Source organism: Nematolebias whitei, chromosome 7, assembly GCF_014905685.2.
Source record: "Nematolebias whitei isolate Nwh7 chromosome 7, NemWhi1, whole genome shotgun sequence".
NCBI lineage: Eukaryota > Metazoa > Chordata > Actinopteri > Cyprinodontiformes > Rivulidae > Nematolebias > Nematolebias whitei.
Genome location: NC_056504.1, coordinates 39,859,247 through 39,885,648, shown reverse-complemented (window position 1 = coordinate 39,885,648; position 26,402 = coordinate 39,859,247). Strand labels below are relative to the sequence as shown.

General features: G+C 39.9%; 3 protein-coding genes across 3 annotated transcripts; 1 reads left to right on the top strand and 2 right to left on the bottom strand.

Moving 5' to 3' along the window:
- Window positions 1-1,999: 1,999 nt before the first annotated feature.
- On the bottom strand, window positions 2,000-11,207 carry usp49 (ubiquitin specific peptidase 49). The gene is made up of 7 exons (XM_037679521.1): window positions 11,051-11,207; window positions 8,750-8,837; window positions 7,190-8,646; window positions 5,860-6,067; window positions 2,698-2,806; window positions 2,316-2,521; window positions 2,000-2,229 (listed from the first exon to the last, which is right to left on the bottom strand). The coding sequence occupies exons 3-7, from the start codon at window positions 8,579-8,581 to the stop codon at window positions 2,126-2,128; spliced, it is 2,019 nt and encodes a 672-aa protein (XP_037535449.1). The 5' UTR covers window positions 8,582-8,646; window positions 8,750-8,837; window positions 11,051-11,207; the 3' UTR covers window positions 2,000-2,125.
- A 3,934-nt stretch (window positions 11,208-15,141) lies between these two features.
- On the bottom strand, window positions 15,142-17,905 carry med20 (mediator complex subunit 20). The gene is made up of 4 exons (XM_037679520.1): window positions 17,852-17,905; window positions 17,483-17,628; window positions 15,462-15,715; window positions 15,142-15,363 (listed from the first exon to the last, which is right to left on the bottom strand). The coding sequence occupies exons 1-4, from the start codon at window positions 17,863-17,865 to the stop codon at window positions 15,142-15,144; spliced, it is 636 nt and encodes a 211-aa protein (XP_037535448.1). The 5' UTR covers window positions 17,866-17,905.
- Window positions 17,906-18,096: 191 nt separating this feature from the next.
- bysl (bystin-like) lies at window positions 18,097-25,727 on the top strand. Its single transcript, XM_037679519.1, has 7 exons — window positions 18,097-18,483; window positions 18,950-19,094; window positions 19,173-19,311; window positions 19,593-19,726; window positions 20,061-20,221; window positions 24,903-25,005; window positions 25,140-25,727. The coding sequence occupies exons 1-7, from the start codon at window positions 18,213-18,215 to the stop codon at window positions 25,492-25,494; spliced, it is 1,308 nt and encodes a 435-aa protein (XP_037535447.1). The 5' UTR covers window positions 18,097-18,212; the 3' UTR covers window positions 25,495-25,727.
- Window positions 25,728-26,402: the final 675 nt, after the last annotated feature.

Sequence of the window (26,402 nt, the reverse complement as noted above, 5' to 3'; positions counted from 1 at the left end):
TCAAGTCATGGCCCTTAGGTTTCACTTTCAGAGCAGCCGAAGCAGGGAGCAGCTGTGGGGCATATTTTGCTGAACAGAACTTGGCAAGTTTGTTTTAACTGATCTGTAAAACAAATCAACGATAATAAATTATCTTCAATCCTCCAACTCGCTTGTCATTAACTATGTGCCTCTCAAGTTAGCAAGCTAACGTTTAGATAACCTAGCATAGGCTATTGGCTTGTAAAACTTTATCCAGAACAGTTACTCTAACGTAGAGGTAAAATATATTAGTTAATAACATTATTTTTGTTATCCTCAATGAAATGCATTGTTTGTTTGAAATCTTTACGTCTCTGCAAAAAAATACAAAATAAATAAAAAAAAACTCCACTGCTGCAGTCAATAATTAGGCCTTCACCTTACAGGACTGACTGTTTAAACTATAATGAACAGGGATGGGCGTTTCTTTGTTTAATTTATGATTTTGTAACACACTTGCTAACTTTATGGTGAATGATGGAGGATAGAAAATGTGAACGCAGGTTAGGAAGACTGTTTTAATGATCACTTGTAAACCTAGAGTGGGACTACGTATAGCGTGGATCTGATTTGCTTAGCTTCATGGTTGCTAACAGCTGCCCCGCTCCACTCACCCCTCCAAATCACAGACATCTCCTAGTATGGACACAAATCATGCAGTCACCCCCAAACATTAGTGTCGTGTGTGTGTGAATACAGGGGTTGCTCAGGCTATGTGTGTGAAAGGGCTAGAGCTTACTTACCGAGTCAACATTTGAATTAATATTAGTCTAATAAAGCCTAATTAAGTCTAATTCATGTAAACAAGTAAAATCCAAAATGTCTAACTTTCAAAATTTCCAAACTAGGCAGATTTGTTATTTTTTATATGGTCTTACTCATTTTATTATTTTATTTGTACAAATGTCAAAAGAAGCTTTCATGGTGGGACTACTTCAACAAGCTTGTTCTTGGAGAAGGTTGTAATTTGTAGGGGTGCACCGATTGCAGTTTTCTGGCCAATCACAGATTTTTAAAAAGTCTGATCTGCTGATTCCGATTTCGGCCGATACCGATTTTATTTTATAAGCAACACTGTCAGGTGTTATAAGATCACAATGCACCTTCAATTTTCCAGTCTTATTTTATTGAAAAACACACCCTTGAACAATATCCTAGAAACAATACAAACTTGTTTTATCTGGCCATGAGTTAGTGCTCTGAATTATAAATGAAGTTCACACAATTTTTGTTAAAACAAACAAACAAACAAAAAAAAAAATCGGTTTTTCATGCAAGTATCGGTCGATTTCCGAAAATTAAGGAAATCGGGGCTGATAAATTGGCCGGTCGATTTATCGGTGCACCCCTAGTAATTTGTGCAGTTTTGTTCTAGAGGTAACCATGATTGACTTTGAAAGTATTATAAGAGCATAATGGCCCTTTAAAGAAGGACTCATAGTTCATCAGTAAAACGAATGTTGCACTATTAATGTTCTTTTGTAGTTTGTTTGTAAGAACTGTACTTCTGACAATAAAAGTATTTAAAAAAAAAGGTAAAATATTAACATGTTCTTATCTTTGTAACAGGTTTGAAGTAGTTTACTTGGATTCTTGGGGGTGGACAAAGCTAAAAAATTTTCTGTCATTATATCGGTTATCAACATTACAGCAACTACAAACCCCCAAAAATATTGGTATTGGCGATAGCCAAAAATGTCCATATCGGTCAGGCTCTAATTCAAACTGCAGAATCCGTGTTGCCTTTGAACATAAAATGCTGCCTCGGCAAAAAACCTGATTGTGGTTTGAAAACATGGACACAACTTGGCGTTCAGCAGGACAGAGATGGACCTGCTCCCACAGTCTTCAGGCCATGAACAAAAAAACAAACAAACATAAAACAAACCCTGGTACCACTAAATGGGATACCTGAAGCCTCATTTATGAAAAGGTTTTGTTTAAATGTCAAACACAACCCAGCTTCCAATTTACTCCTCGACAATAACTACGGTTCTCCCTCTGCAATCGTCGCCATTTTTCTTTATAAAGTGACATCCGGGAAAAGATCTGACAACATTTTCATAAATGCAGCCATGAGTCAACATCACAGCGAGCGAGGTACCTAAGCAGACCTCTGGGTATAGAAGAGAATGTAGGCCTGAGTGTTGCACACTTCCTCCACGCTGCAAACCTTCATCTCAGAGTCATTACAGTGGACCCAGAAACCTGAGGAGGACAAGGGTGATATTAACGTTCAGCACAATAAAAATCAACCACGGTCTCATGTTAAGGAGGTGAAACGAGTCCCTCACCTCCTTCGGTGTTGTAGCAGTATGCGGTGTAGTGCCCTGAGCCGAAGCCTTTCCCATGATGCATAACCACAGCAGACAGATCGTAGGTGTAGCCTCCTCTGTGGACGGAGTGACCAGAGTCTGTGCAGCAGTACGGTTTGATGTTCAGAACCTGGTCAAAGGCCACGTGGACGCCAATTTTCTCTCTGTGGTTCCGGCCCGACCATCTGCTGAACAACAGGGGGATGATGTATTAAGAGTTTGGCTTCACAAACCTCGAGATAAAAATATTAAAAGTTCTGTGCTCGAGCGAGTCGATTGTAGCTTCAAAGAACAAGAGCAAAGCTTGCAGTGCGTTTTAGATTTGTCAGTAGTTTGATAAAAAACGTAACAGCATTCTTGCCTGAAGCGTTTGAGGTGCAGCCGAAGAACCTGAGGTAAACGGTAGATCAGAAGCTGCTTACATGCTTCCGACAGAACCAAGGGTTTGTGGGATGATTTCCTTCTTCTTTCTGAAACAAAGATACAGCAGATGGTAAATAAATCCTCAGTAGAAAAAAAGAACGTACGTTACTCATGAGGGGCTTGTTTCAGTCAAAAGGTGAAGCTTCTGGTCAGTTTAAAGAAATTAAAATCAAAAAGGTCGTCTTTCGTGAGATTTCTGTAGATACTGATTCATCACGGGTTTATCCAGCTCCAGTGACTGGACTGCCTACTCGTACAGCAGTGCTTCAATGTTTGTCAAGTCTTTAGAATTTTCTACCATTTCTGCATAAATATGAGCCATCATCAGATTTTCACACAAGTCCTAAAAGTAGATAAAGAGAACCCCGTTAAACAAATGAGACAAAATATTATACTTGGTCATTTATTTACTGAGGAAAATGATCCAATATTACATGTTTGTGAGTGGCAAAAGTATGTGAACCTTTGCTTCAGTATCTGGTGTGACCCCCCCTGTGCAGCAACAACTGCAACCAAACGTTTCTGGTAACTGCCCATTCCTCCGTACAGAACATCTTCAGCTCTGGATGTTGGTGGGTTTCCTCACATTAACTGCTGCTTCAGGTCCTTCCACAACATCTGGATTGGATTAAGGTCAGGACTTTGACTTGACCAATCCAAAACATGAACTTTATTTTTCTTTAACCGTTCTTTGGTAGAACAACTTGTGTGCTTAGGGTCACTGTGTTGCTGCATGACCCACCTTCTCTTGCAATTCAGTTCATGGACAGATGTCGTGACATTTTCCTTAAGAATTCTCTGATATAATTCAGAATTTGTTGTTCCATCAATGATGGCAAGCTGTTCTGGCCCAGATGCAACAAAACAGGCCCAAACCATGATACTACCACCACCACGTTTCACAGATGGGATAAGGTTCTTATGCAGGAATGGAGAGTTTTCCTTTCTCCAAACATAACACTTTTTATCTAAACAAAAATTTCTATTTTGGTCTTATCCGTCCACAAAACATTCTTCCATCATCATCCTTCTGGCTTGTCCACGTGATCTTTAGCAAACTGCAGACGAACAGCAATGTTGTTTTTGGAGAGCAGTGTCTTTCTCCTCTCAACCCCGCCATGACCACCATTGTTGTTCAGTGTTCTCCTGATGGTGGACTCATGAACATCAATATTAGTCAATGTGAGAGAGGCCTTCAGTTGCTTAGAAGTTAGCCTGGGGTCCTTGCTCTTGGAGTGATCTTTGTTAGTCCACCACTCCTGGGGAGAGTAAAGATGGTCTTGAATTTCCTCCATTTGTACACAATGTGTCTGACTGTAGATTGATGGAGTCCAAACTCTTTACAGATGGTGTTGTAACCTTTTCCAGCCTGATGAGCATCAACTTTTTTCTGAGGTCCTCAGAAATCTCCTTTGTTCCTGCCATGATCCACCTCCACAAAACATTGTGAAGAGCAGACTTTGATAGATCCCTGTTCTTTAAATCAAACAAGGTGCCCACTCACACCTGATCATCATCACATTGATTGAAAACACCTGACTTTAATTTCACCTTCAAATGAACTGCTGATACTAGATAGAGGTTCACATATTTTTTGACAACTGTTTTATTTTTATTTTTGCTGTTTGGCTGGTGAATTCTGGATTGTCTACAAATTTGTGTCGATGTGTCGAAGCTTGACAGCGCTCAGACTGAATTATGTGCAGTTGTGTCAGAGAACTGGAGCAGCTGTTATCAGGACTGTGGACTCTCTAGCAGCACACATGAAGGTGGGAATAATCTTGGAGAAGCTGTGAGCTTGACTTTAAGGAATCAATTCCGCTGTTTGGAGTTTCCATCAGAGGAATATATACCAGCGAGACTTTAAAAGGCAGAAACAGCAGTTCACTAGTTCTGCCTGACTCAAAACTGTGGCCTTGACGGCGGACTTATCTCAACTCCTCCTGGCATGTTTAAAAAAAACAAAAAAACAAAGTTGCTTTGTCTGTCTCCTCACCCCTCCCTTCCCCAAGGCTGTGGACATGTGATGGAACCTCAACCGAGCTGATGATAAATAACACCTCTTATCTAGACAATGGCTGGGGGGGCGGCTCTGGACTATGCTACGACTTTCCCTTAAAAATTCAATGTCTTCACCGGCCTATATGTACATGTATCACGTCTGTTTATGTTGCTTTGCTGTGGTAGGTTTTTTGATGTCTCAAATTGTGCCCTGTCTAGGACACGGTGTGAGAGATCTTTTTTTTTTTTATACCGTCTCTTCTCATGATTTCTTCCCTTTTCTCAGCTAAGCAAAATATTATTCTGAATAAGAATAAGAGGGCCGCACTTTCATAGTAGCAGCTTTGTGCACCCCGTCCATCTTTAGGACTGTACGTACATGTTCTCGTATCTCGGTGCAACAATAATAAAGTTTATTCTGATTCTGACTTTTTCTTCTCACAAATATGTAATATTGGACAATTTCCTAAATAAATAAATGACCAAGTATAATAGTTTGTCTCATTTGCTTAACTGGGTTCTCTTTATCCATTTTTAGGACTTGTGTGAAAATCTGTTCTTTTAGGTCATTTATTCAAACGTATAGAAAATTCTAAAGGCTTCACAAACTTTAAAGCACCACCGTAAATATTGTTTGCCAAATCCCAGTGAGACCACCTTTACTCTGACACTGAATCATTTAGAATATATGAACATGCTATTAACCCTCGTAAGATCGTTTTATTAAAAAAAAAAACAACTTCTAAATGCGTTAGGTTTTGGTAAAAAACATTTTTCAATCTGGAAAAAATGTATTTAAAAAAATTTTAAATCTTTGGCTTTTCTTCTAAAGAGTTTGACTTTGATCATAACATTTTCTCTCAACATTTTTATTGAACTACTTGTTTATGCATAGTGAGGCATCAAAGTAAAAGCACATAAATGTTTCATCAAACAAGCGAGTTAAAGATCAATGATTGCATAATCTTTTTGAGGTCAATGAGAAAGCTCTGAGATGAAACTGACTAAAACAAACGGTTGTTCTTACTACAAGAACAGATTTAAAGATCAAATGTCAACAGGTAATGCAGTACAAACAAGGTTGCTGGTTTGTTCTCACTGTTGCAGTGGTTGCAGGCGTAGATGTTGCCTTCAAGAGCCTCCATCTCTGTAAACTTGGACAGCATCTCCACAAGGGTACAGCTCCGCTGGTAAGTAGTGGAGCCTGAGCTTTTGTTCGTACTGTGGTATCGCTCCGGAAACTCCAAGGATAAATCCCAGAATGGCTCTACTGTGTTGGACTTGTGCTTACACGACAAACATGTCACCTAAGAAATAAAGATAAAAAAAAAAAAGAAAAGAAATAAACAATTCTTGTTATATATTTGAAAATGGAGAGAAATCACTGAAGACAGTATTGTGGAAATGTCAATCGAGTATTTTTTTTTCCTTTTAAAACAAGCTGCAGGGAGATTTTGACAGTGAAAAGTGAATAAGAACACAACTAATGAGTTTGTGACCTAATAATAAAGTGATTGCGTTATTGCTAAAATATTCAATATCAACAGTCAACGAGGTGCGGTTTAACACATTAAGGAAAATCATTTCTCCAAACTGCAGCCGCTCAAAAACCTGCCTTATGAAAAGGTAAGATATTATATTGTTTACAACTTTTATCACATTAACAGGAAGAGGGCTACCTGCCTCACGAAGGACCCCACTCACCCAGCACACACACTTTTTGCCCCGCTCCCCTCAGGCAGAAGGTTGAGGAGCATTAAGTGTAGAACCACTAGGCTGAGGAACAGCTTCTACCCTGAGGCTGTTAGACTCATCCCTAGTCAGGATTATCACTGTGAAAAATCATTGTATGGCACTTGATAAGTGATGCTGACTATCCATGCTGCTGATCTCAGGCTGCCGATTTATCTCATGTTGCTCATTCGTCCTTATTGGCTCACACAGACTCATGTTCGTGCTGCTGTTTTTTGGCACATTGTTTTGTACTATTAGTGCTTAGTGTATTCTTTCTTAGTTCATAACTTAGAGCCTATTACTGTTTTTCTTTACAATTTGTATTTTTGTTTGATGTAACTGGGACCCTGTGTACATAGTGTCGTTCCACCTCATGTACCACACGTGATGTGAATGACAATAAAGACACCTTGACCTTTAAGCATTGATCTACACCTTCATGCCTTTTTTTTGGAAAGATGATAAAAACAGGAATCATTTGATTTATTTGGGTTCTCCTTAATAACCTCGTTTTTAAAGAGGCGTTCTTTACATTTCAATGTTACAGAAGTAAAGAAAAATAATCTGAAAACATAAATATCAAAAAACAATCCCATCTACATAACAAAATATTAATAAAATTGACTTTTTCATCAAAAGAGCTGCAGATGTAATGAGTATTATTTGGGTTTGGGTTGACAAGACCAGCATCTCACCTGGCTGAGGAGCTGGCCGTGAAAGATGGTGTTCAGAACCTTTAGCACTTGCTTGGACAGCTTCCTCTTTGTGATGGGGATGACTATCCGCCGTTTGGAGCCCTCCGTGTCCAGCTCCTGCTGCACCTTGTCCAGCAGCTCACACAGGAACTCCTGGGCATCTTGCTGGTCGTAACCGCGGAAAGCCGGGATGAGGTTCCACACAGAGTTCAGCATGGCGAAGGGAGAGACCAAAGACCACCGGCCTGACCACATGACCCTGAAAAGTGTATGTAACTCATGGCACAGAGACATTTGCTGGCGAGTGGAGCAGCGAGACTCCTTGGGCTGGACCAATTCTGCAGCCTGTGGGGACGGAGGGACACTTTCTTTTCTGTCAACGGGCAAATTCAAACACCCAGCCTTCCCCATTTGTCCCAGAGGGAACTCTGACAGGGGTGTGTTTGCACTACTGACAACCCCTCCTGTCATGCCCTTCACCCCCTGGGAGTGATTAGTTTTGGCCAGCAGCTCCTCAGTCTCACACAGGTCCAAAGTGAGAAAACACTCCCTGAATTTCTGCAGATGGCTCAGCACCTGCAATATAGAGTTCATGTAGCACGTGTTCCCCAAGTTGCGCAGACCGGTGACACCTGGAGCGAGTCTCCGCCGCGTAACAGCGTGCGTAGAGTAGTATCGCCTCAGTTTAGCGGCTCTGCCATTCTGAGGAGCCTTGCGGGGCAGGGTGAGAATCGAAGGCTTCCTGGAAGGAGCAGGAGGAGGTAGGCGTTCTGGTGGGTCGCGAAATTTGCGAGGAATGAGTGTGATGGTTGAACGTGGCGCCTGAGTAAGAAGCCTGGCACTCTTTCTGGGAGGAACACTGACAAGTTCCTCCATAAGCCTTCTTTTTACCTCCTTCTTTTGTCTCCTGGCTTCCTCCAGTTTCTCTTTGCGCTCATTTTGAAGCTCTTGATGTTTGCCGAGCCACGTCTGAAACATCTTCCTCAGGAGCGTTTTCCTCCTGTGGCGCAAGGCCAGCTGCATGGCGGGCTGCTGCCCACCTTCTCCCCAAGCTGAAGAGCGTAGTGAGCGCCTGCCTGGGTTCCGAACAGTAGAGAGGGCCCCTCTGAGGAGCTTGAGGTCACCCTCCACATTGTCATTGAGCACATAGTCTCCACAGGCGAAGCAGAAGACATCCAGCTCTCGCACCTCCATGGCCAGCGGGTGGTGGGACTCCTGAAAATGTTTGAGCGAGTGCTCTTCCATGAACCGTCCACAGGCCACGTGGGAGCACTTGAGGCAGGCCCACACCGAATCTGTGGTGCTGCAGTCCACACAGTGCCATTTTTGTGGATTGAGTATGGAATGGTCCTGGCCCAGACGGAGGCGACCCACGTGCTTACAGCGGTCCATCTCTCCAGATACACATGTGGCCTCAGCGAAAGGACACACGTCCTGCAGCCGAGCAGCAACTCATTCTGAGGGGAAGAAAAAAAACAAAACAACACAAAGCAAGTTAAAAGATCTAAAGAGACCAATATTTTTTTCATGGTATATGGAGTTTAAAAAATATATACTAACTGTACAAGTATTTCGCTCGATCTGGTTGGGGTCAAAACATCACATCATCTGCAGATGTGAGCTCAGCTTCTGCACCAACAGGACGGGTCTAAGAAACAGGAAGTAAAGTGGTTCAAGACCAATCAGCTAAAGAATGAGACAAAACACAAACAAAGCCCTTGCATGATTACATATGTTCAGTAAACTTCAACAAGAACAAGGCAGTCTAAAAGTCAACCAAACAGTGTACAAGGACACTTTTTGACAAAAGTTAAAATGAAGATTCAATGACTAGTGACAGCTAAAACTCAAATCAGCGCATCAAAACTGTCATGAATTGTCAAAAGTGCAAATTTTCATCATAAAACTTTTTGCATCACACAATCTCTTTACAAAAAGTCCTACTACATTACCTAAACTTACAAAAAAAAAAAAAAAAGAGAGAAAATAGTGGAAACAATGCAGACAATTCCTATTTAACCTTCACAGGTACTCTTGAATACACAGCATTTTCAGTGTTAATAATTTAAACATCTTATGGATGCATTTATCTAAACAGACCTGGTGCTACAAATACACTGCCTGGCCCCCCAAAAAAGTCGCCACCTGGATTTAACTAAGCAAATAGGTACGAACCTCCTATTGGATAATTACTGCTGGGTGATTATCTTTCAGCTGGCAACAAGTTATTTAACCCCAACTGGTGCAATGAGTTGCTTCTCATTTCTTAAACAACAATGTCGTAAGACACATTGTGTGGTCGTGGAAAATATGTCATTCTGTTTGAGAAGGGTCAAATCATTGGCATGAAGCAGAGAAAACATGTAAGGAGATTGCAGAAACTACTACAATTGGGTTAAGAACTGTCCAGCTTTATTAAAAACTGGAAGGATAGTGGGGACGCCTCGTCTTCGAGGGAGAAATGTGGCCGGAAAAAAATCCTGAATGATCGTGATCGGCAATCACTTACACTTTTGGTGAAATCAAATTGAAGAAAAACAACAGTAGCACTCAGGGCTATGTTTAATAGTGAAAGTAAGAACATGTCCACACGCACATCGTGAAGTGAACTCAAGGGATTGGGACTGAACAGCTGTGTAGCATTAAGAAAACCATTAATCAGTGAGGCCAACTTGGAAAAAAGGCTTCAATTTGCTAGGGAGCATAAAGATCGGACTCTGGATCAATGGAAGAAGGTCATGTGGTCTGATGAGTCCAGATTGACCCTGTTCCAGAGTGATGGGCGCATCAGGGTAAGAAGAGAGGCAGGTGAAGTGATGCACCCATCATGCCTAGTCATCAATGCAAGATCTTGGTGAAAAATTAATGCACCACTGGATGGAAATAGATCTTGTGACATTGCAGAAGCTTATCGAAACAATGCCAGAGAATGCATGCCGTAATCAAAGCTAAAGGCGGTCCAACGAAATATTAGTATGTGACCTTTTTTTTTTTTTTTTTGGCCAGGCACTTGTACTTGTGCATGCCACAATTTTACTAGGAATGCGGTTTCTTTTTACATTGCTTTATTGGTACTTTTACTCAAGCTCTTCTGTACTTCTGTCACCACTGCCATGTCCACTAATAAACCATTTAAATTCCGTATTTTCTGATTTATTTTCATTTATTTTCCGCTCTAAACTGTGATGTGCTCTCTCGGGTCGGTGCAACTGGTTCCTTGTCGGCTGATTCTAATCCTGACATGTCGTGCTGCTGCACCCTCACCGTCCCAGTCTGATATTTAATCTTTATCGTCTTTTACCTCCAGTCCCTGCGTGTTTTCAAGTGGTCGTGTGGCTCAGACAGGCTGGCTCCTCACCCCGTGCTAAGCTCCCCCACCATCACCATGTTCAGCCAGAACAAAGAACCCAGAGCCACTCTCCAGGAACCTCCACCAACTTTGTTGGGTCGAGGCAGTAAGTCAGCTAACGCCGCTAACCGTTAGCTAACACAGCGGCTCTGCTCCCGGGGTTAGCGCTACTTAGCCCCCTTTTTGCGGTGTCTAACCTAAAGCGCACTTTGTTTAAAAAGAAACGCTCGCTTGTTTAGCTCGAACGAGCTACTACTTGTTCCGTTAGCTCGGTAACAACTTGCGTTAGCTCCAGCGCTAACGCTTTCCCCCCACAGACAATCGAAGTTAACCTAATGGTTGTTGTTGTTCGCTAACTAACCGCTTAGCTCGCGAGCGAACTGCGCCGCTAACCATTAAAAAAAAAAAAAAAAAACTCCACGGTGACATTCGGCACGCGGAGCCGGCTACAATGGCGCCGGGCCGCGCTCAGTTCCCGCATCTTGATATGGAAGAAGCTAAGGTGATATTACCATCGCCTCCGTTCATCCTCTATCCATCCATCCCGTACGCTCCGACTCGAGCTGCGGCTTGTTGTCCTCCTCGCAGATTGAACAACCCAACTCTCTGTCGGAGCCCAGACCCCGCTGCTCTCATTGGACCGGGACCGAGCGGCTGCCGGGCTCTCATTGGCTCAGCGGCTGAACAACAGGCGGCAGGCTGGACCAGTCAGTCCGTCCACCCACCGAGGCCACATGGAACAATAACCGAGGCCAGGCTGCGGACCTGGGGGGTGAGGGGACGACCACCCGCCGGCCTCTGAGCCTGGTGCCCACCTTTAAACCAGTCAGATGGTGGGGGGTGAAATGATAAAAGAGGGATAAGAGCCATTGTTGTTGGGTTTCTTACAAAACAAAAAAAACCTGGTGAGTGGCGCCAAGCTGTTCTATAAATGTTTTAAAAAGTTTGGTTATTAGAAAATCTGAAGACATTTTAAAGGACACCAAAAACTCTAAACAAACTTGATAATAATATAAGATTTTTGATGTTTAAAGTGCACCAAAAGTTTAACGTGGTAACCATGGTAACCCGTAACGTCTGTCACTCCCTGACAGCTAGGGAGGCAGACAGAAAAGTTGTGTGCGAATAAATGTAAGTCAGATCTTAGAAATACCTGAACCCAATACATGATTGGGGGAGGGCCTGTGATCGGAAAGTCGCAGGTTCACCTCCCGCTACCGTGAACCTAAAAAAAATGTGGGTGGAAAAGGTGAAACACCCACCCCACCCTGGGCCCCTGAGCAAGGCCCTTAACCCCCACCATTGGCTCCCTAAACAGGTCTCTCTTGAAAATGAGTTCTCGTGGCTCAATGAGACTATCTGTATAAATAAATTAAAAAAAATGATCCGCAAAAAAATAATAAAACCTGTAAGAACCAGTTCAGACTTGTAAACTTTTTTGTGTTCCAACATAATGGTACTTCTTCCAGCTGGCATCTGGTTTGTTCCACTCTGGGAGTGAGCTAGTGGGATTCAGTTTGGTTTGGTGGGCTCCTCAAACTGAAGAAGTCCTTTAGATGAAGGACGAAACGTCTCAGCAACAAAAGAAACCGTCCAGATGACCTGGATTTATACCTAATGAGCAAGAACTATGGTCACTTCTTCCAGCTATTTAACTGTCAACAATTTTCATTCAACCTTTATTTAGACAGGTTAATCCCATGAGCCACAAGGACTCATTTAGAGTCAGAGATTCTTTATTGTCATTCGCACCTCATGTGGTGCATGTGGTGGAGCGAAATTAGATACACAGGGTCCCAGTTACATCCAACAATAAAATGTAAAAGAAAAACAATGATAACATCTAAGATATGAACTAAGAAAAACATCAACTAAATATACACTAAGCACTAATAGCATAAAAACATTACGTCCAACATCAGCACAAACCTGAACACGAGTCCGTGTAAGCAGATGAGCACGCATGAACACAACAACGTTGACAAGAGAGACCTGATTTCAACAAAGAATGATGACAACGGTGGACAAGAGCAACAATAATAGACAAACATAAAAGGCATACAAGTTTTTTTTTACAAATTAAAATAAGATGGCAATTAAAACAAGATGGCAACAATGGTTAGTACCACAAGGCTCAGTCTTAGGACCCACCCTCTTCACAATCTAGATGCAGGCCAGATCATTCCTGACACATCCTTACATTTCTACGCCGATGACACGGTAGTTTACTGTCGAGCTAAAACAGTTGCTAAGATTTTCCAGCTTTTACAGTCTTACATCATCTAGTCAGATTTGTTCTGTCTCACACTGGTGCTAAATGCTGATAAAACCAAAGGGATGTTGTTTTCAAAGAGGAAGTCTGTATCAGCAGTCCTTTCTTCTACCCCATCTACGAATGGTGTCCCTATTGAGTTGGTCGATTCTTACAAATACTTGGGAATCTTGGTCGATGCACAGCTCTCTTTTAAGCCTCATGTTGAAAACTTGATAAAGAAATTGAAAGTAAAACTGTTTCTTTTTCAGAAATAGATCTCGTCTAACTCTGAATGCTAGGAAAGGCCTTGTGACTGCTACATTCCTCCCCTCCATTGATTACGGTGACATTTACCTGAATACTCCTACAAGCACCCTGCAGATGTTGGATGCTGCCTATCACGGTGCGCTAAAATTCATAACTGGCTGTAACTACCATACCCATCACTGCACCCTGTATTCACTGGTTAACTGGTCATCATTAACTTCACGCAGACTCTCTCTGGTACATTTTCATCTTTAAATCACTTCTTGGTCTGTTGCCATCATACATCTTCTCCTACATGTCACTTCATCAGTGCAGCTACAGCGTGCACTCCCAAGAAATCATTACCTGCAGTAGTAGTATTTTACACCGTTTTATAATGTACCATATTTTTTATTGTGTTTTATATCACTTCTTTTATTTACTTTTCTTTTCATAGGCTTTTATATGAATGTTTATTGCTGTCTGTGTTCTTTGTTTAAAACAGGTCTCTCTTGTAAATGAGTCTTCAGGACTCAATGAGACTAACCTGTATAAATAAAGGTTGAATGAGAAAACTCCAACTTCCTGTGACCAAGTTGAACTTGAAATGTTTTACTGTGAGATTTTTGTCAACTACAACTGCAAACGGCTGAGCGGGACTTATGCCCATTTTTATTTCTCTATTTATTTTTTTTGTTTGTTTTGCCAATTATGTCTATGGTTTTCCACAAACTTCAACCAAATTTCAAAGAGCTCTATTCCAGATTGTTGCACACATTTTGATTCATAATTTACATTATTTAAAGCTTGTACATTAAAACGCCCTTACTATAAAAGATTCGACAAAACCATTTTATAAAGAAAGAAAGGCTTTATTTAGAAAGAAAAGCTTTGCAGAGAGTGGTGAAGGCTGCACAGAAATCTGTTGGAATCAGTCTCCCCACCATCACAGACATCTACACCTCCAGATGCAGGAAGAGGGCCACCTGCATCATGAAGGACCCCACCCACCCAGCACACACACTTTTTGCCCCACTCCCCTCAGGAAGGAGGTTAAGGAGCATTAAGTGTAGAACCACTAGACTGAGGAACAGCTTCTACCCTGAGGCTGTTAGACTCATGAATCTCTAACTAGAATAATCACTGTGAAAAACCATATCATGTTGCTGCTGATCTGTTTCAATGTTGATGGGTTCATGCGTGCACATCTGCTCACAGACTCATGTTCATGTTTGTGCTGATGTTCAATGTTTTATGTTATGAGTGCTTTGTGTATATTTAGTTGATGTTTTTCTTAGTTCATATCTTAGATGTTATTACTGTTTTTCTTAGACATTTTATTGTTGGATGTAACTGGGACCCCGTGTACATAATTTCGCTCCACCACATGTACCACATGAGGTGCGAATGACAATAAAGAAACTCTGACTCTGACTCTCTGACTCTGATTTTAATATTGATTCCGTCAACTCAAGACGGCAAATACATTTTTTTAAACTACTGTTAAAACTCATACTTTGATGGGATTATTAGTCTTCTTATTATGCCTTTCATAATTTTACAAGCTTTTTAAACATGTAAAAAATTTAAAGTTTGAAAGATTTACATGTGCAACAGATGGTCCTAAAAATAACAAAGTTTTGATTTTTACCTTGACTTTTTTGTTGTACCTGACAGGTGGTGCACGAGAGACAACAAATGTGTTGAATAATATAAAAGGCTATTTTTTTTTTTTCAGCTGTTGTTTTTATTTATGTGGCAATGTGCTTATTGTTGTTAGCCACATCTTTGTTTTTCCAGAAAAGTAAAAAAAAAAATCTTGTAGTATTGTGTGTACCGTTGTCCAGAACTAAAATTAATGAAACTTTTGCTTCTTAAACAAATCACATCTGCTGATAAACAGTTGTAGAATGATTATAAAAAATATATATATATAGGCAAAAACTTTAGATTTTTTTTCCTACCAAGTCTCTTTAATACAAATGCATTCATGACGTCAAGATAATGTCAAGTTAAATCTGTGGAAATAGACGCATCATGCAGATCCACAGGACCAGAATTAACATCAAAACTAATATTTAAAAAATGTTTTGTACTGCCGACTCATCGCACGTTGGTTCCTGTGATTTGAAGTTTCCGAAGTTTGTTGAACAGCTCTAAGTACTGACTCATGGTGTCGACGCAGTCCGCCGGAGCAAAAAGACCCTCGGGTTTGGCTGCGAACACAGTTGGAAGTTCGGGGACGTTGTTGCAGAGAAAAGACTGCATGAACTCCTTCATGAGGTTCCAGCCGTCCCCTGGAACCACGCAAGGACAGTACTCCACCTGAACGAAACACACCGAGAGTTAAAAAAAAAAACTGTCACAGCGAGGAAAATTCACCTCCTGCTTCACTAACAGAACCAAACGGTGTGTGTACGCACCTCCACCGAGATCCCTCTGACACTGGAACTCATGGCGACTGTGCCAACTTTGATAAGAAAGTCACAGTAGCGATACCTCGAACCCCGACACTCCACCTTGTGTCCCTTGGCGTTCTGGAAATGACTTTTTAGCTTCACCATGAGGACGTCAAAGTTTGCGTCTGCTATCAGACAGGGTCCTCCTTCAAACAGAGCCAAGCAGCTGAGGGGAAGTTCTGAGTTGTGCATCACATACAGGAGCTTGGAGGACTGACCTGTAACACAAATATGACAGATGAAGTACTCCACAGTGAGATCATTTAAACTGTTAAAGTACAAATACACAGTTATGATAAAGGTTAAAATAAAAAAAATTATTAAAATGCCTCAAATAAAGTTAGCAAATTAAAGCCTGAAATGACCGAGACAAACTATTCTAGATAAAACAAGTATGTGAGCAAATGTTGCAGATTAACTGAATTTAAAAAATAAGTGACTTTAAAAAAAAAAAAGCAAAACCTTTATTAAAAAAAAAAGTTTAATTTAGTGTCTTTCCTACAGCGAAAAGTTATCCATCGGTTGTTGAGGCTGTAAAAACACGACTCGTGAAAAAAACCTGCATTTCAAACAAAAAAAAACACAAGAAATGTAGTCAAACTTTCTAAGCCACAGAAGGATATCTTACTGAACCCTGCTAAAAAAGTTAATCAATTGATCAATAAAAGAAAATGAGATGACAATGACTTTTTGTTTTACGGGTCACACAAACCTCAATACAATGTGAAAGTTTTATGTTTGATCAAATCAACAGAGCTCAGTTCTTTCATCCCTCCATCCATCTATTATCTTTACCCATTTCTTCCGTTTTGGGTCGCAGGGATCACTGGTGCCCATACCCAGCAGTCACTGTGCATGAGGTGGGGGACACCCTGGCCAGGTCACAAGTCCCATCATAAGGCAGAAAAAAATCCTCAAAAATAGTTAGATGTTTCAGTTGTGTTTAGTTTATTGTGGTATAAATGTTGTTGTGGCTCACAGCAAAAATAAATGTTTTTATTGTTTCCAATATGTCCTCCTTTAAAAAAAAAAAAAGCATTATGCTGAAAAATCTGGACAATTGTGTCTTTGTAAACTTGTTGCATGTACAAATAGTTTTTGTTTTATTGTTATGCATCACTTAAAGTTATGAGACTAACCTATATAAATAAATGTTTATAAGTTTTGGTAGAGCTAATGACTCAGCCTATCAGCCTCTGTGTCCCACGTTACCTTTGTAATAAAAAACAGCCAACATCTTGAAAATCAAGGGACTAGTGAGCAATGATGAGGTGTCCTTCTAATGTGAAACACCTTTATTTATTTATTTATTTATTCCCTGTCTCTTTTTTCTTGAATTGCAACGGGCTGCTGTTGTCATGATATATATTTTTTTACAATATTAGTATTTAGTGTATATCTTATATCCTTATTTACTGTTTCTTTTTATACTTTTTTCTTCTTCTTTTGTTCTTTCCTCTTCAGGAGTCGTCCTCTGCAATCTCTGTCCTCACTCCAACTACCTCCATGTCCTCTATAACTGCATCCATGTATCTTCTTTTTGGCCTTCCTCTTTGTCTTTTTCCTGGCAGCTAGATTTCTAACATCCTTCTACCAATATACACACTGTCCCTCCTCTGGACATGTCCAAACCATCTCAGTCTGGTCTCTCTAATTTACAAACTTTAAATTAACTCTCTAAATTAATAACTTTATGTCCCAGTTGTTCCACCTGTGCTGTACCTCTGATTATTTCATTCCTAATCTTATCCAGCCTTGTCACTCCTAAGGAGAACCTCAGGATCTTCATTTCTGCCACTTCCAGTTCTTTCTACTGTCTTTTTACACTTTATATTTTGCTATTGTTGGATGTAACTGGAACCCTTTGTACATATACACATAATTTTGTTACACCTCATGTACCACATGTGATGGTAATGACAATAAATTGACTTGATTTGACTTGGGGTGCGGATTGTGCCTTAAGATAAATAACTGAACATTACCAGCAGCATTTCCTGTAGACTGGTATGTCTCACAGTCCACACAGAAGCTGCCGTGCTTCACAGCTCCGAGCTGCTCCAACTTTTTGTGCAGAATGTCCACCGTCTGCTGCACACTCTTCCCCTCCGCCACAGGCACCTGGCATACACTGCACGACACAAAACATCGATGAGAGAATGCTCAGAAAATGCTAAATCTACCACTCACTCATTATTAAGGGTTTTAAAATGATCTCCAGTGTATTATTTCTTTAAACATATGCAGCGCGAATAATCGGCAAAAACACGTACAATTAATAAATATGATAAAACAGCGTTTCAAACGCTGCTGAAAGTGTAACTCTATCTAAAAACATTAATAAATTAGCTTACCAAGTAACCCCCATAATTTTTTAATTTATTTACTTGCGATAGCCTTTGGAATTTTAGTACTTCCGGGTCAACATATTAACTTCCGGTCTGTCTGATGAAAGATAATTAAGATTAAAAAAAAGAAATTTTAAACAATTGAAAGAATATATGAGAATATAATACTATATAAAAACTTTACTGTATTTATTTATTTTATTTTGGGGGACTTTAACCAAACTGGACGTTGCGTGGTTTTCGTCACTTCCTCTGCTATGGACACACGCACGTGCGGATCAACACTGTTTACAGTCGGTCTTTAGACTGCTAATGCTAACGTAAAACATCGACATTATTGTCAATCTCCTCTAGTCACGCTACAGCGATGCCGAAAGTGAAAAAATCCAAAGGTGTCGGAGGAGAGAAGAGCAGCGGCGGAGGAGCAGCGGTGCCGCTGGCCGACCAGATCCTCCAGGCGGACACGATCCGAGCCCGGGGCCGAATGAAGGGTCGAGACAACCGGGCAGAAAGCGAGGACAAGTACGTGGACGAGCGTCTGTCGAGGAAGATCCTACTTCAGGCCAGAATTCAACAAGAAGAACTGCAGACGGAGTATGGCCTGGTGCCTGAGAAGAAGACACCAGTCACTGTTCTCGGTAAAGTTGGAGGCTTTAATTTTTTTTTTTTCATTTACCCTGTATTTTGTTGGATATTATTTTGTGAAGTTGTTAAGAGTAGTAATAGGGTCAAGTGTGGCCCTGGTCCAAACGCAACAATTTCATACCTTAAATTGACAGATTTTTGAAAGAAGTCAGGAATGGCTGGGTAGCTTCCCTAGAAACCAGTTTGTTCAAATTAGGAATACAACTTAATATTTCACAATGTTGGTCATTAATAGTACAATAACTTTTGGATTTTACCTAAATCAGTGACTGAAATGATTTGGGGTATATTTTCTAATGGAAAAAGTTTTTGAAGTGCCCACTAAGTGTTATTCCCACTAAGTTAAGCTTGTTTGAACGATTGATCTTTTCTAGACAATTATTGACTTGAAAAGGAAGGTTGCTGTATATATTTCTGACTGTTAATTGTGACTGTCTTTGTTTTATAATCGCAATTTAGGTCCCGACTCTCAGGACGCAGACTCGGATGAAGAATGGCCGGCTCTGGGAGAAGCAGGCGCTGGTGACGGCGATGCAGAAGTCATCGTAGATCCCGATGATGAGAAGGCCATTGAGATGTTCATGAATAAGAATCCTCCAATGAGGTTAGATTCAGATTTTCAGGGTGACATGAGTTTCATGATTCAATGCTAATCTGTGTTTCCCCCTTGTGATCGACACAGACGGACCTTAGCTGACATCATCATGGAGAAGATCACAGAGAAGCAGACTGAAGTAGGGACGGTGATGTCTGAGGTGTCAGGGTGCCCAATGCCCCAGTTGGACCCGAGAATAATTGAGGTGTACAGGGGTGTCAGTAAGGTGAGTGTAAGGTGTCAGAAAATGTGCCTCTCACAAACACATGTACAACAGTTATAACTGGCTAAAATAACAAATTAAAGGACAAACGTCTCAGCTTTAATAGGAATCACAATAAATACAAGACACCAAAGAAAATATGTGTTTTAAAGAATGAAAATATGAAGAAGAAGAAAAAATTAACAATCTGTGTTGGTTGTTTTTTCTTAGCTGCATCAAGTGTTTTTGAAACAAAAGGTGTAAATGGGGAACAACGTAAACTATATTCATAATTTTTCTTTTAGGTTTTGTCAAAGTATCGCAGCGGTAAACTGCCCAAGGCTTTTAAAATAATCCCAGCGCTCTCAAACTGGGAACAGGTTCTGTATCTGACCAATCCTGAAACCTGGTCCGCTGCTGCCATGTACCAGGCAACAAGGTGAGTTCTCTGTTGTTTCTGTGGTTTAATAGTTCCAGAGTCGTCCCAGGTACTACAGATTCTTAAAACACTTTCTGATGTTAGTATTTAACAAGTTCACTGTACTAAAACTTCAACACAATTAAAGTCTTAATTTGGAAACTTGTGTAAAAGCTGTCTAAAGTTAAAAAATATATACTTTTGTTGGTGATTAAAAACAACAGCCACTATCATAATCTAGTGGTGCAAAAATTGGTTTAGGTCTGAACTACGTTTTGCAGTTTTTTTTTTAATGTAAAAAAACTTGTAAATTGAAAATTTGTGACATGATTTTTTTTCTGTGTTGTTGTTGCAGAATCTTCTCCTCCAACCTGAAAGAGCGAATGGCTCAGAGGTTCTTCAACCTGGTGCTGCTGCCTCGAGTGCGGGACGACATCGCGGAGTACAAGCGACTAAACTTTCATCTGTACAGTGCCCTGAAGAAGGCTTTGTTCAAACCAGGAGCCTGGTTTAAAGGTGGGTCTCACTCATTACAATTAAATCAAATGTTTTTATTTTTAGAGATTGTCGTTGAATGCATCTGAGTTGATGTCTGACCTGATAGCGAAGTCTTATACAAAGAAAAATAACAATGTTTTGCAACAGCTACAAACTTTCCTAGACATCTTTTATTTAACTAAGGACAAGTTTATTTTGCGCACAACTTATTTTTATATGTTTATTAAAGCAAACAACATTCCCTTCCATCCCCTTCCCTTTGGCCCATAAACACATTTGGCAGTTCCAGTCACTTGTTAGCTGCATGCACATAAACAATAGAAAACTAGAAGAAAACAGCACTTAGAATGAGTATTGTTCAATTTGAAGTTGTATACCTTAACAGTACTGTGATACAAAGTCTCTTGTAAGAATCGTGTAATTATTAATCCCAAGATATGGAAAAAAAGGGTTCCCATGTTTGAATAAAAACATTTTTATAGAGCAGTCAGCATGTCAAATATTCAAGAGCAACGTGGTTGAGAATAACCTTCTGCCATGGTGTCTTGGCGGGGATTCTTTCAGTTCTCCAGCTTAGAAGGAGGCATTTTCTAGCACAGAAATTTAGCATTCTGTAGAGCTTTCTTTTCTATTTGTCACTGATAATAGGATCAGTGATTTCAAGTAACAAATAAAAGGAGCTATTATTTAAATTAACAGACATAATTTTGTTTGTTTCTCTGCCAATGATCTGCCAGAATTGTTTCACTTTAATACAAGACCAAAAGCAGCGTGTGAGAGTGCTCGTCTCAGACTTACATTTCAAGCACTGTGGAGATGCTTTTTTAAATTTTCATTCAACCTTTATTATACAAGTTAGTCTCATCGAGTCACGAGGAAGTAGGTTTGAATTTTTGCCTTTGATAAGGCGAGATTTGAGCCCTGTGAAGAATCATCAGTTGAGTGGCGTTGACTCTACATTGGTGTGTGAAAGTTTGTGAAGACTTTTAATTTTCTATATTTCTGCATAAATATGAGCGTCATCAGATTTTCACATAAGTCCTAAAAGTAGATAAAGAAAACCCAGTTAAACAATTGAGACAAACATATTATACTTGATCATGTATTTATTGATAGAAAATGATCCAATATTACATATTTGTGAGCGGCAAAAGTGTCTGAAGCTTTGCTTTCAGTTAGGGATGCACCGATCCACATTTTTAAACTTCCAATCCGATACCGATACTCAAATCTGGATATCGGGCGATACCGATCCAGTTCCGATATCATCATCATTGATTTTATATGAGGCTGTATTAATCTCCTCTCAAGTACAATTTGTACAACTCTATGCATGCATGTCCAAAAAGGCAACTTGAGGTAAGTTTTATTAATGTTGGATAAGTTTCAAAGTTAGAATTAAATTCTGCTAACACAAAATGTGTTTGTTTTTTTAATTCCTAGCTTTAAAGTGGATATTAAAGCGATTAAGTGATTGTTTGTTTAAAGTTATTTTGTATATTTTTTAAATAAGGTGGAGATAAGATTTTTTTTTCTTCTTTCTGCACTCTTTTCATTCAATATTTTCTTTTTGATGAATTTGTTTTCTTTATTTTGTCTTAAACGAATGAATAAATTAATTAAATAAAATAAAAAAATTTAATGGATTTAAACATCTGCTAAGTTCGTGGTGTAAACCAACACAGATATGATTTTTAGTATTTTACATCACTTTAGCAGTTTTTTAAAATGTTTATATATATATATATATATATATATATATATATATATATAATTTTCTTGTAATTTTCAAATCATGTTTTTTTATGATTGTTTACTGTTGTACTGATAAATATCTCCTGGAGGGTAAACTATATCTTGACTGCAAGTATCAAGCTGCAAAATCCTTTGTTTTCTACCACTGATGGTGGTTGATCATTAATTACGATGAAGTTTAGCAACAACTTTGTAAACATTCGAGCTCCGGGGATTCAGCGATGTCTTCTTCTTGTTCAATCTGCAGCAGGCAGTCTGATTTTGGTTCATTTGCACTCATTCTGACCTTCCTCGAAGACGGGCAGACTGAACGGGGCAGATTGAACATGGCTGGCCGGGGTCTGGCTGCCTGCTACGGGTTCAGCGAGAGGAGTAGACCGCTGAAGCCACGGAGCCCGAATGTCCAACGTAAAGCTAACTTTACCGCGGTTTAATGTGGCGCTATGGCTGCACGTTGCTGTCTTGTTTTTTGGCGTTTCTAGTGTAAAATACTTCCACACGGCGGACATGTTTAGATGAAAAGTTGGTTAGCTGTTAGCTACAGTGCTGCTAACTCAGTCCTCACGTTGTAGCTGGCTGCAAACTATGAAATGGATTTCTTGAATGTGAGGCGGGTCTTATTACTCTGGGTTCATGAGACACGCCGCCGTTCAGGAAATCCATTCCATAGTTTGAAGCCAACTTGCATCATGGATCGGAAATCTCTGCAGGTTGGATCGGAAACATCCAATATGTAAATTATGCTGGTATCGGAGGCCGATACTGGATCGGATCGGCCCCATCCCTACTTTCAGTATCTGGATTCTTTTTATCTACTTTTAGGATGTGTGAAAATCTGTTGTTTTAGGTCATTTATACAGAAATATAGAACATTCTAAAGGGTTCACAAACTTTCAAGCACCTCTGTATTACAGACATTTATTAAAGTTTTGCATTTCTCTAAGCACTGTTCCATTCGTCATCAGTAAGATTACAGTTCAGTTCCTTTTCCCACAATTCCTTCAAGTGAGTTTCCCTGCATTGAGACATGTAAGAGTCTTGTAAAATGTACTAATAACCAATTTGGTCAAAAAGAGTTGTCGCTCTGAGTACGACATGTCTTGACAAACCAGAATTTCTAACCTGTAATTACTGGAAAAAGTCCCCATTTGAACCTTTGTGTTTTTTGTTTAATTGACTAAACGACATCAGGGTAGGACCTTCCAATAGATCCTGTAACCTGACTCCTTGGACCTCGACACATCTTTGACGGAGTAGAAGAAAAGTGGGGAATTTGTTTTCCTTTATTTTCAAGTTTGACTTGATATGTTTTGCTTTTATGATAGATAAAATAATCGAGGGGTGTTGATGTGTTTGTTGAACACAAATGTAAATCAAAATCTGTGTATGGCTCCTCAGGAGTTACAGAAAGGTTTAGCTGAGACAAGTGGTGGTGTATAAACTGAACTAACATCGGGAGGTCTGAGGAAAACTACGGTTAAATATTTCTTGAAGAGGGTTTCATCAAACTTTAGTGCACTGTGGATGCAAATGTCAAGTTGTCAATAAGGAGATTATCTTTAAAGAAAGTCTTTTCTTAATGCCTCCTTAAATGCTCTGTGAAAGGCATCAAGACTTTTGAGCTAATACCCATGAAGTGTTTTGTGTTTTGTGTTTTAATGCCCATCGCTGCCTTTATTGACGTGCTCCAACTTTTCCATACAGCTGTCAGGCTTGTAAACAGCCTCCATCATGTTTGGTTTTACAGACAGTGTCATTAAACTTCCACTAAATGTCTGGCAAACTAAGATCCGGTTTCACGTGACCTTTGGAGGGGAGAAAGAAGTGGGTGAAGTGAGTGAATGAGAGAATTTGTCAGCTTGTGTTGCAAAGCAGAGACGTCAGGCTCCATGGGATCTGACACAGTTCTGATTTGTGTAACAGATTTATACATTTTATTCTGAGGATGCTGACGGAGGATTAGCCGATGTGACACCATTAGTTCTGACTGCATCATAGTCGGACTAAATGGGGTCAGATCATCTTACAGATAGCTACAACTGACTGGTAAAAATCCTGTTTTCCTTTAATCAAGTTGATTCTTTGTTTACAAGTCACAGCAGTTTGAAGAAGGGACTTTGATCCCCAAACAGCGCATGACCTACATTAGAAACAACAAACATTACAGTCATGAAACACAAGGGGGCACTGTCGCGCCTAAATACAATAATATGGACAAACAGAATGAATTAAAGGCCTAGGATTCCTTGAATGCATTTAAATGGTGGCTGTTGTACAGAAATGTTTCTGTAGACGTTATTTTTGAATTCATTAAAGTTCAGAACAGCACCAATCAACAACTCGTCTTCATCCAAAGTGTTGTGTAGTGATGGGACAATGCGTTTTGTATCAATTTAAATTAAATTCCTAGCACGGCTGTTTTTAAATAAAAAAAACAATGCACTTTATGCCACTTATTGATTTCACCAAGTCTCAATAAAGCTACACGCCTACTACAAGTTCTTTCCACTTCTTTTATTTCCTTTACTGTTTTTCTTTCAGCCTTTGTGAAATAAAGTACGGTCTGTTTTGGGGCTTTCAGCCTCATATTTCAAGCTCGCATTCTAAAAACACACATTTTCTTACCAACTCTGACGCAATCACTACACCCTCGACACACAACAAACACGCAGCTCCGATTACGGAGTCCCCTGTTGCTGTTATTGTTGATCCACCTTGGCACGCATAATTGACTAAGCTGCTTTTACAGCTACTAGGAAATCACAGATTTTCACAAAACGGCATCAATTAAAAATATAAAATAAAATGGATGTAGCTTGAGAATCTTCAAAACCTGGTAACATGACTTCTGCTTTAAGTTTTATATTATTTTCACTAGCTTTTCTACATAGAAGTTCAGCAATAACTGACTGGAGTAATTGAATATTCTTGTATTGTTAAACAGGTATCCTGATTCCTTTATGCGAGTCTGGAACATGTACTCTGAGGGAAGCCATCATCATCGGGAGCATACTAACTAAATGCTCCATCCCGGTGCTGCACTCCAGGTAAGTCCTCCTCATATCAACACACCTGTACTCTGAGGTCAGTGTGTCCCAGTTTGATCTCTCCAGTGTGTGGCTGGCACGAGTGAAAGCATGTTTAACGTTATATAACCAGTGCAGTCGTTCTTGTCTTTCAGCGCGGCAATGCTGAAGTTGGCAGAGATGGAGTATAACGGTGCCAACAGCATTTTCCTGCGGCTCCTGCTCGACAAGAAGTACGCCCTGCCTTTCCGTGTTCTGGATGCCTTGGTGGCCCACTTCCTGTCTTTCCGCAGTGAAAAACGCGTTCTTCCCGTGCTGTGGCATCAGAGTCTGCTCACCCTGGCCCAGCGCTACAAGGCTGACCTGGCCTCTGAACAGAAGACTGCGCTGCTGGAGCTGCTCAAGATACAAACACACACTCAGATTTCGTCAGAGATCCGCAGAGAGCTACAAAACTCGGAGTCGCGAGATATTGAAATTGGGCTCCCCGTTACATTTGAAATGGACTGATTCTGTCCGGTGTGGCAATTTGTGCCGTTTGCTCAAATTAAAAGACTGTTAAATAAATATTTCTAATCCCTGGATCTTTGCAAAGTCTGAAAGCTGTTTTTTGTCTTCTTCCTGGACTTGTTTGCACATGTGAAATGTTCATCAGTAGCTGTAATTTCATAACGCAAGTCTCTAGGCCTGGAAGCACAAACGCTCATTTGTGTAAGAGTTGTCATTTTGAAGCGGCAATTCAGAATAAAAGTCAAATTATAAAAATCAATGATTGATTTTTTTTCGTTTACAGGCAAATGTTTAGACAAAGTTGAACGCTGCAGTAAAAGCTTTGATTTCATCAGTGGTTTGCATCGCTGCAGCAAAGTGCATACTGAATTTTGAATAACTTAAAAGGATCATCTGATTATAAATACAGTTAAATTACACTTTTACAACTGTAAGTCACTGATTATGTTAAATAAATGAGAGGAATAGAAATAGCCCATATGATGTCAATACTAGCTAATTGAAGGGGAAAAAAACCCACTTGTATTTTGTCATAAAACATGGTACAATCCAAGCAAACATTTATAAAAGCAGGTCTGGTGCTGCAGCTAGTTGTCCAGGAAACTCAAAAAAAGAAACGTGGAATAAATGCGCCTAAATTCAAATGATCAACAATTTAACTTAACAGAATAGTTACAATGAAATTAAACAGAATTATAAAAACAATTAATAATAATTAATTTAAATAATTAAAAATAGTCAATAACAGTGTCTCAAAAGTTGCAAATAAAGTGGAGGCGTTATGTTTTTCTTGTGCGTTAATAATGTTTAAAAATATTGAGTTGATACTTTGACCTTACTTCCGGGTGTGGCTGTTACCTAGCAACGGGCCTGCTAGCACAGCCAGCTAACGTTAGCTGAAAAAAACT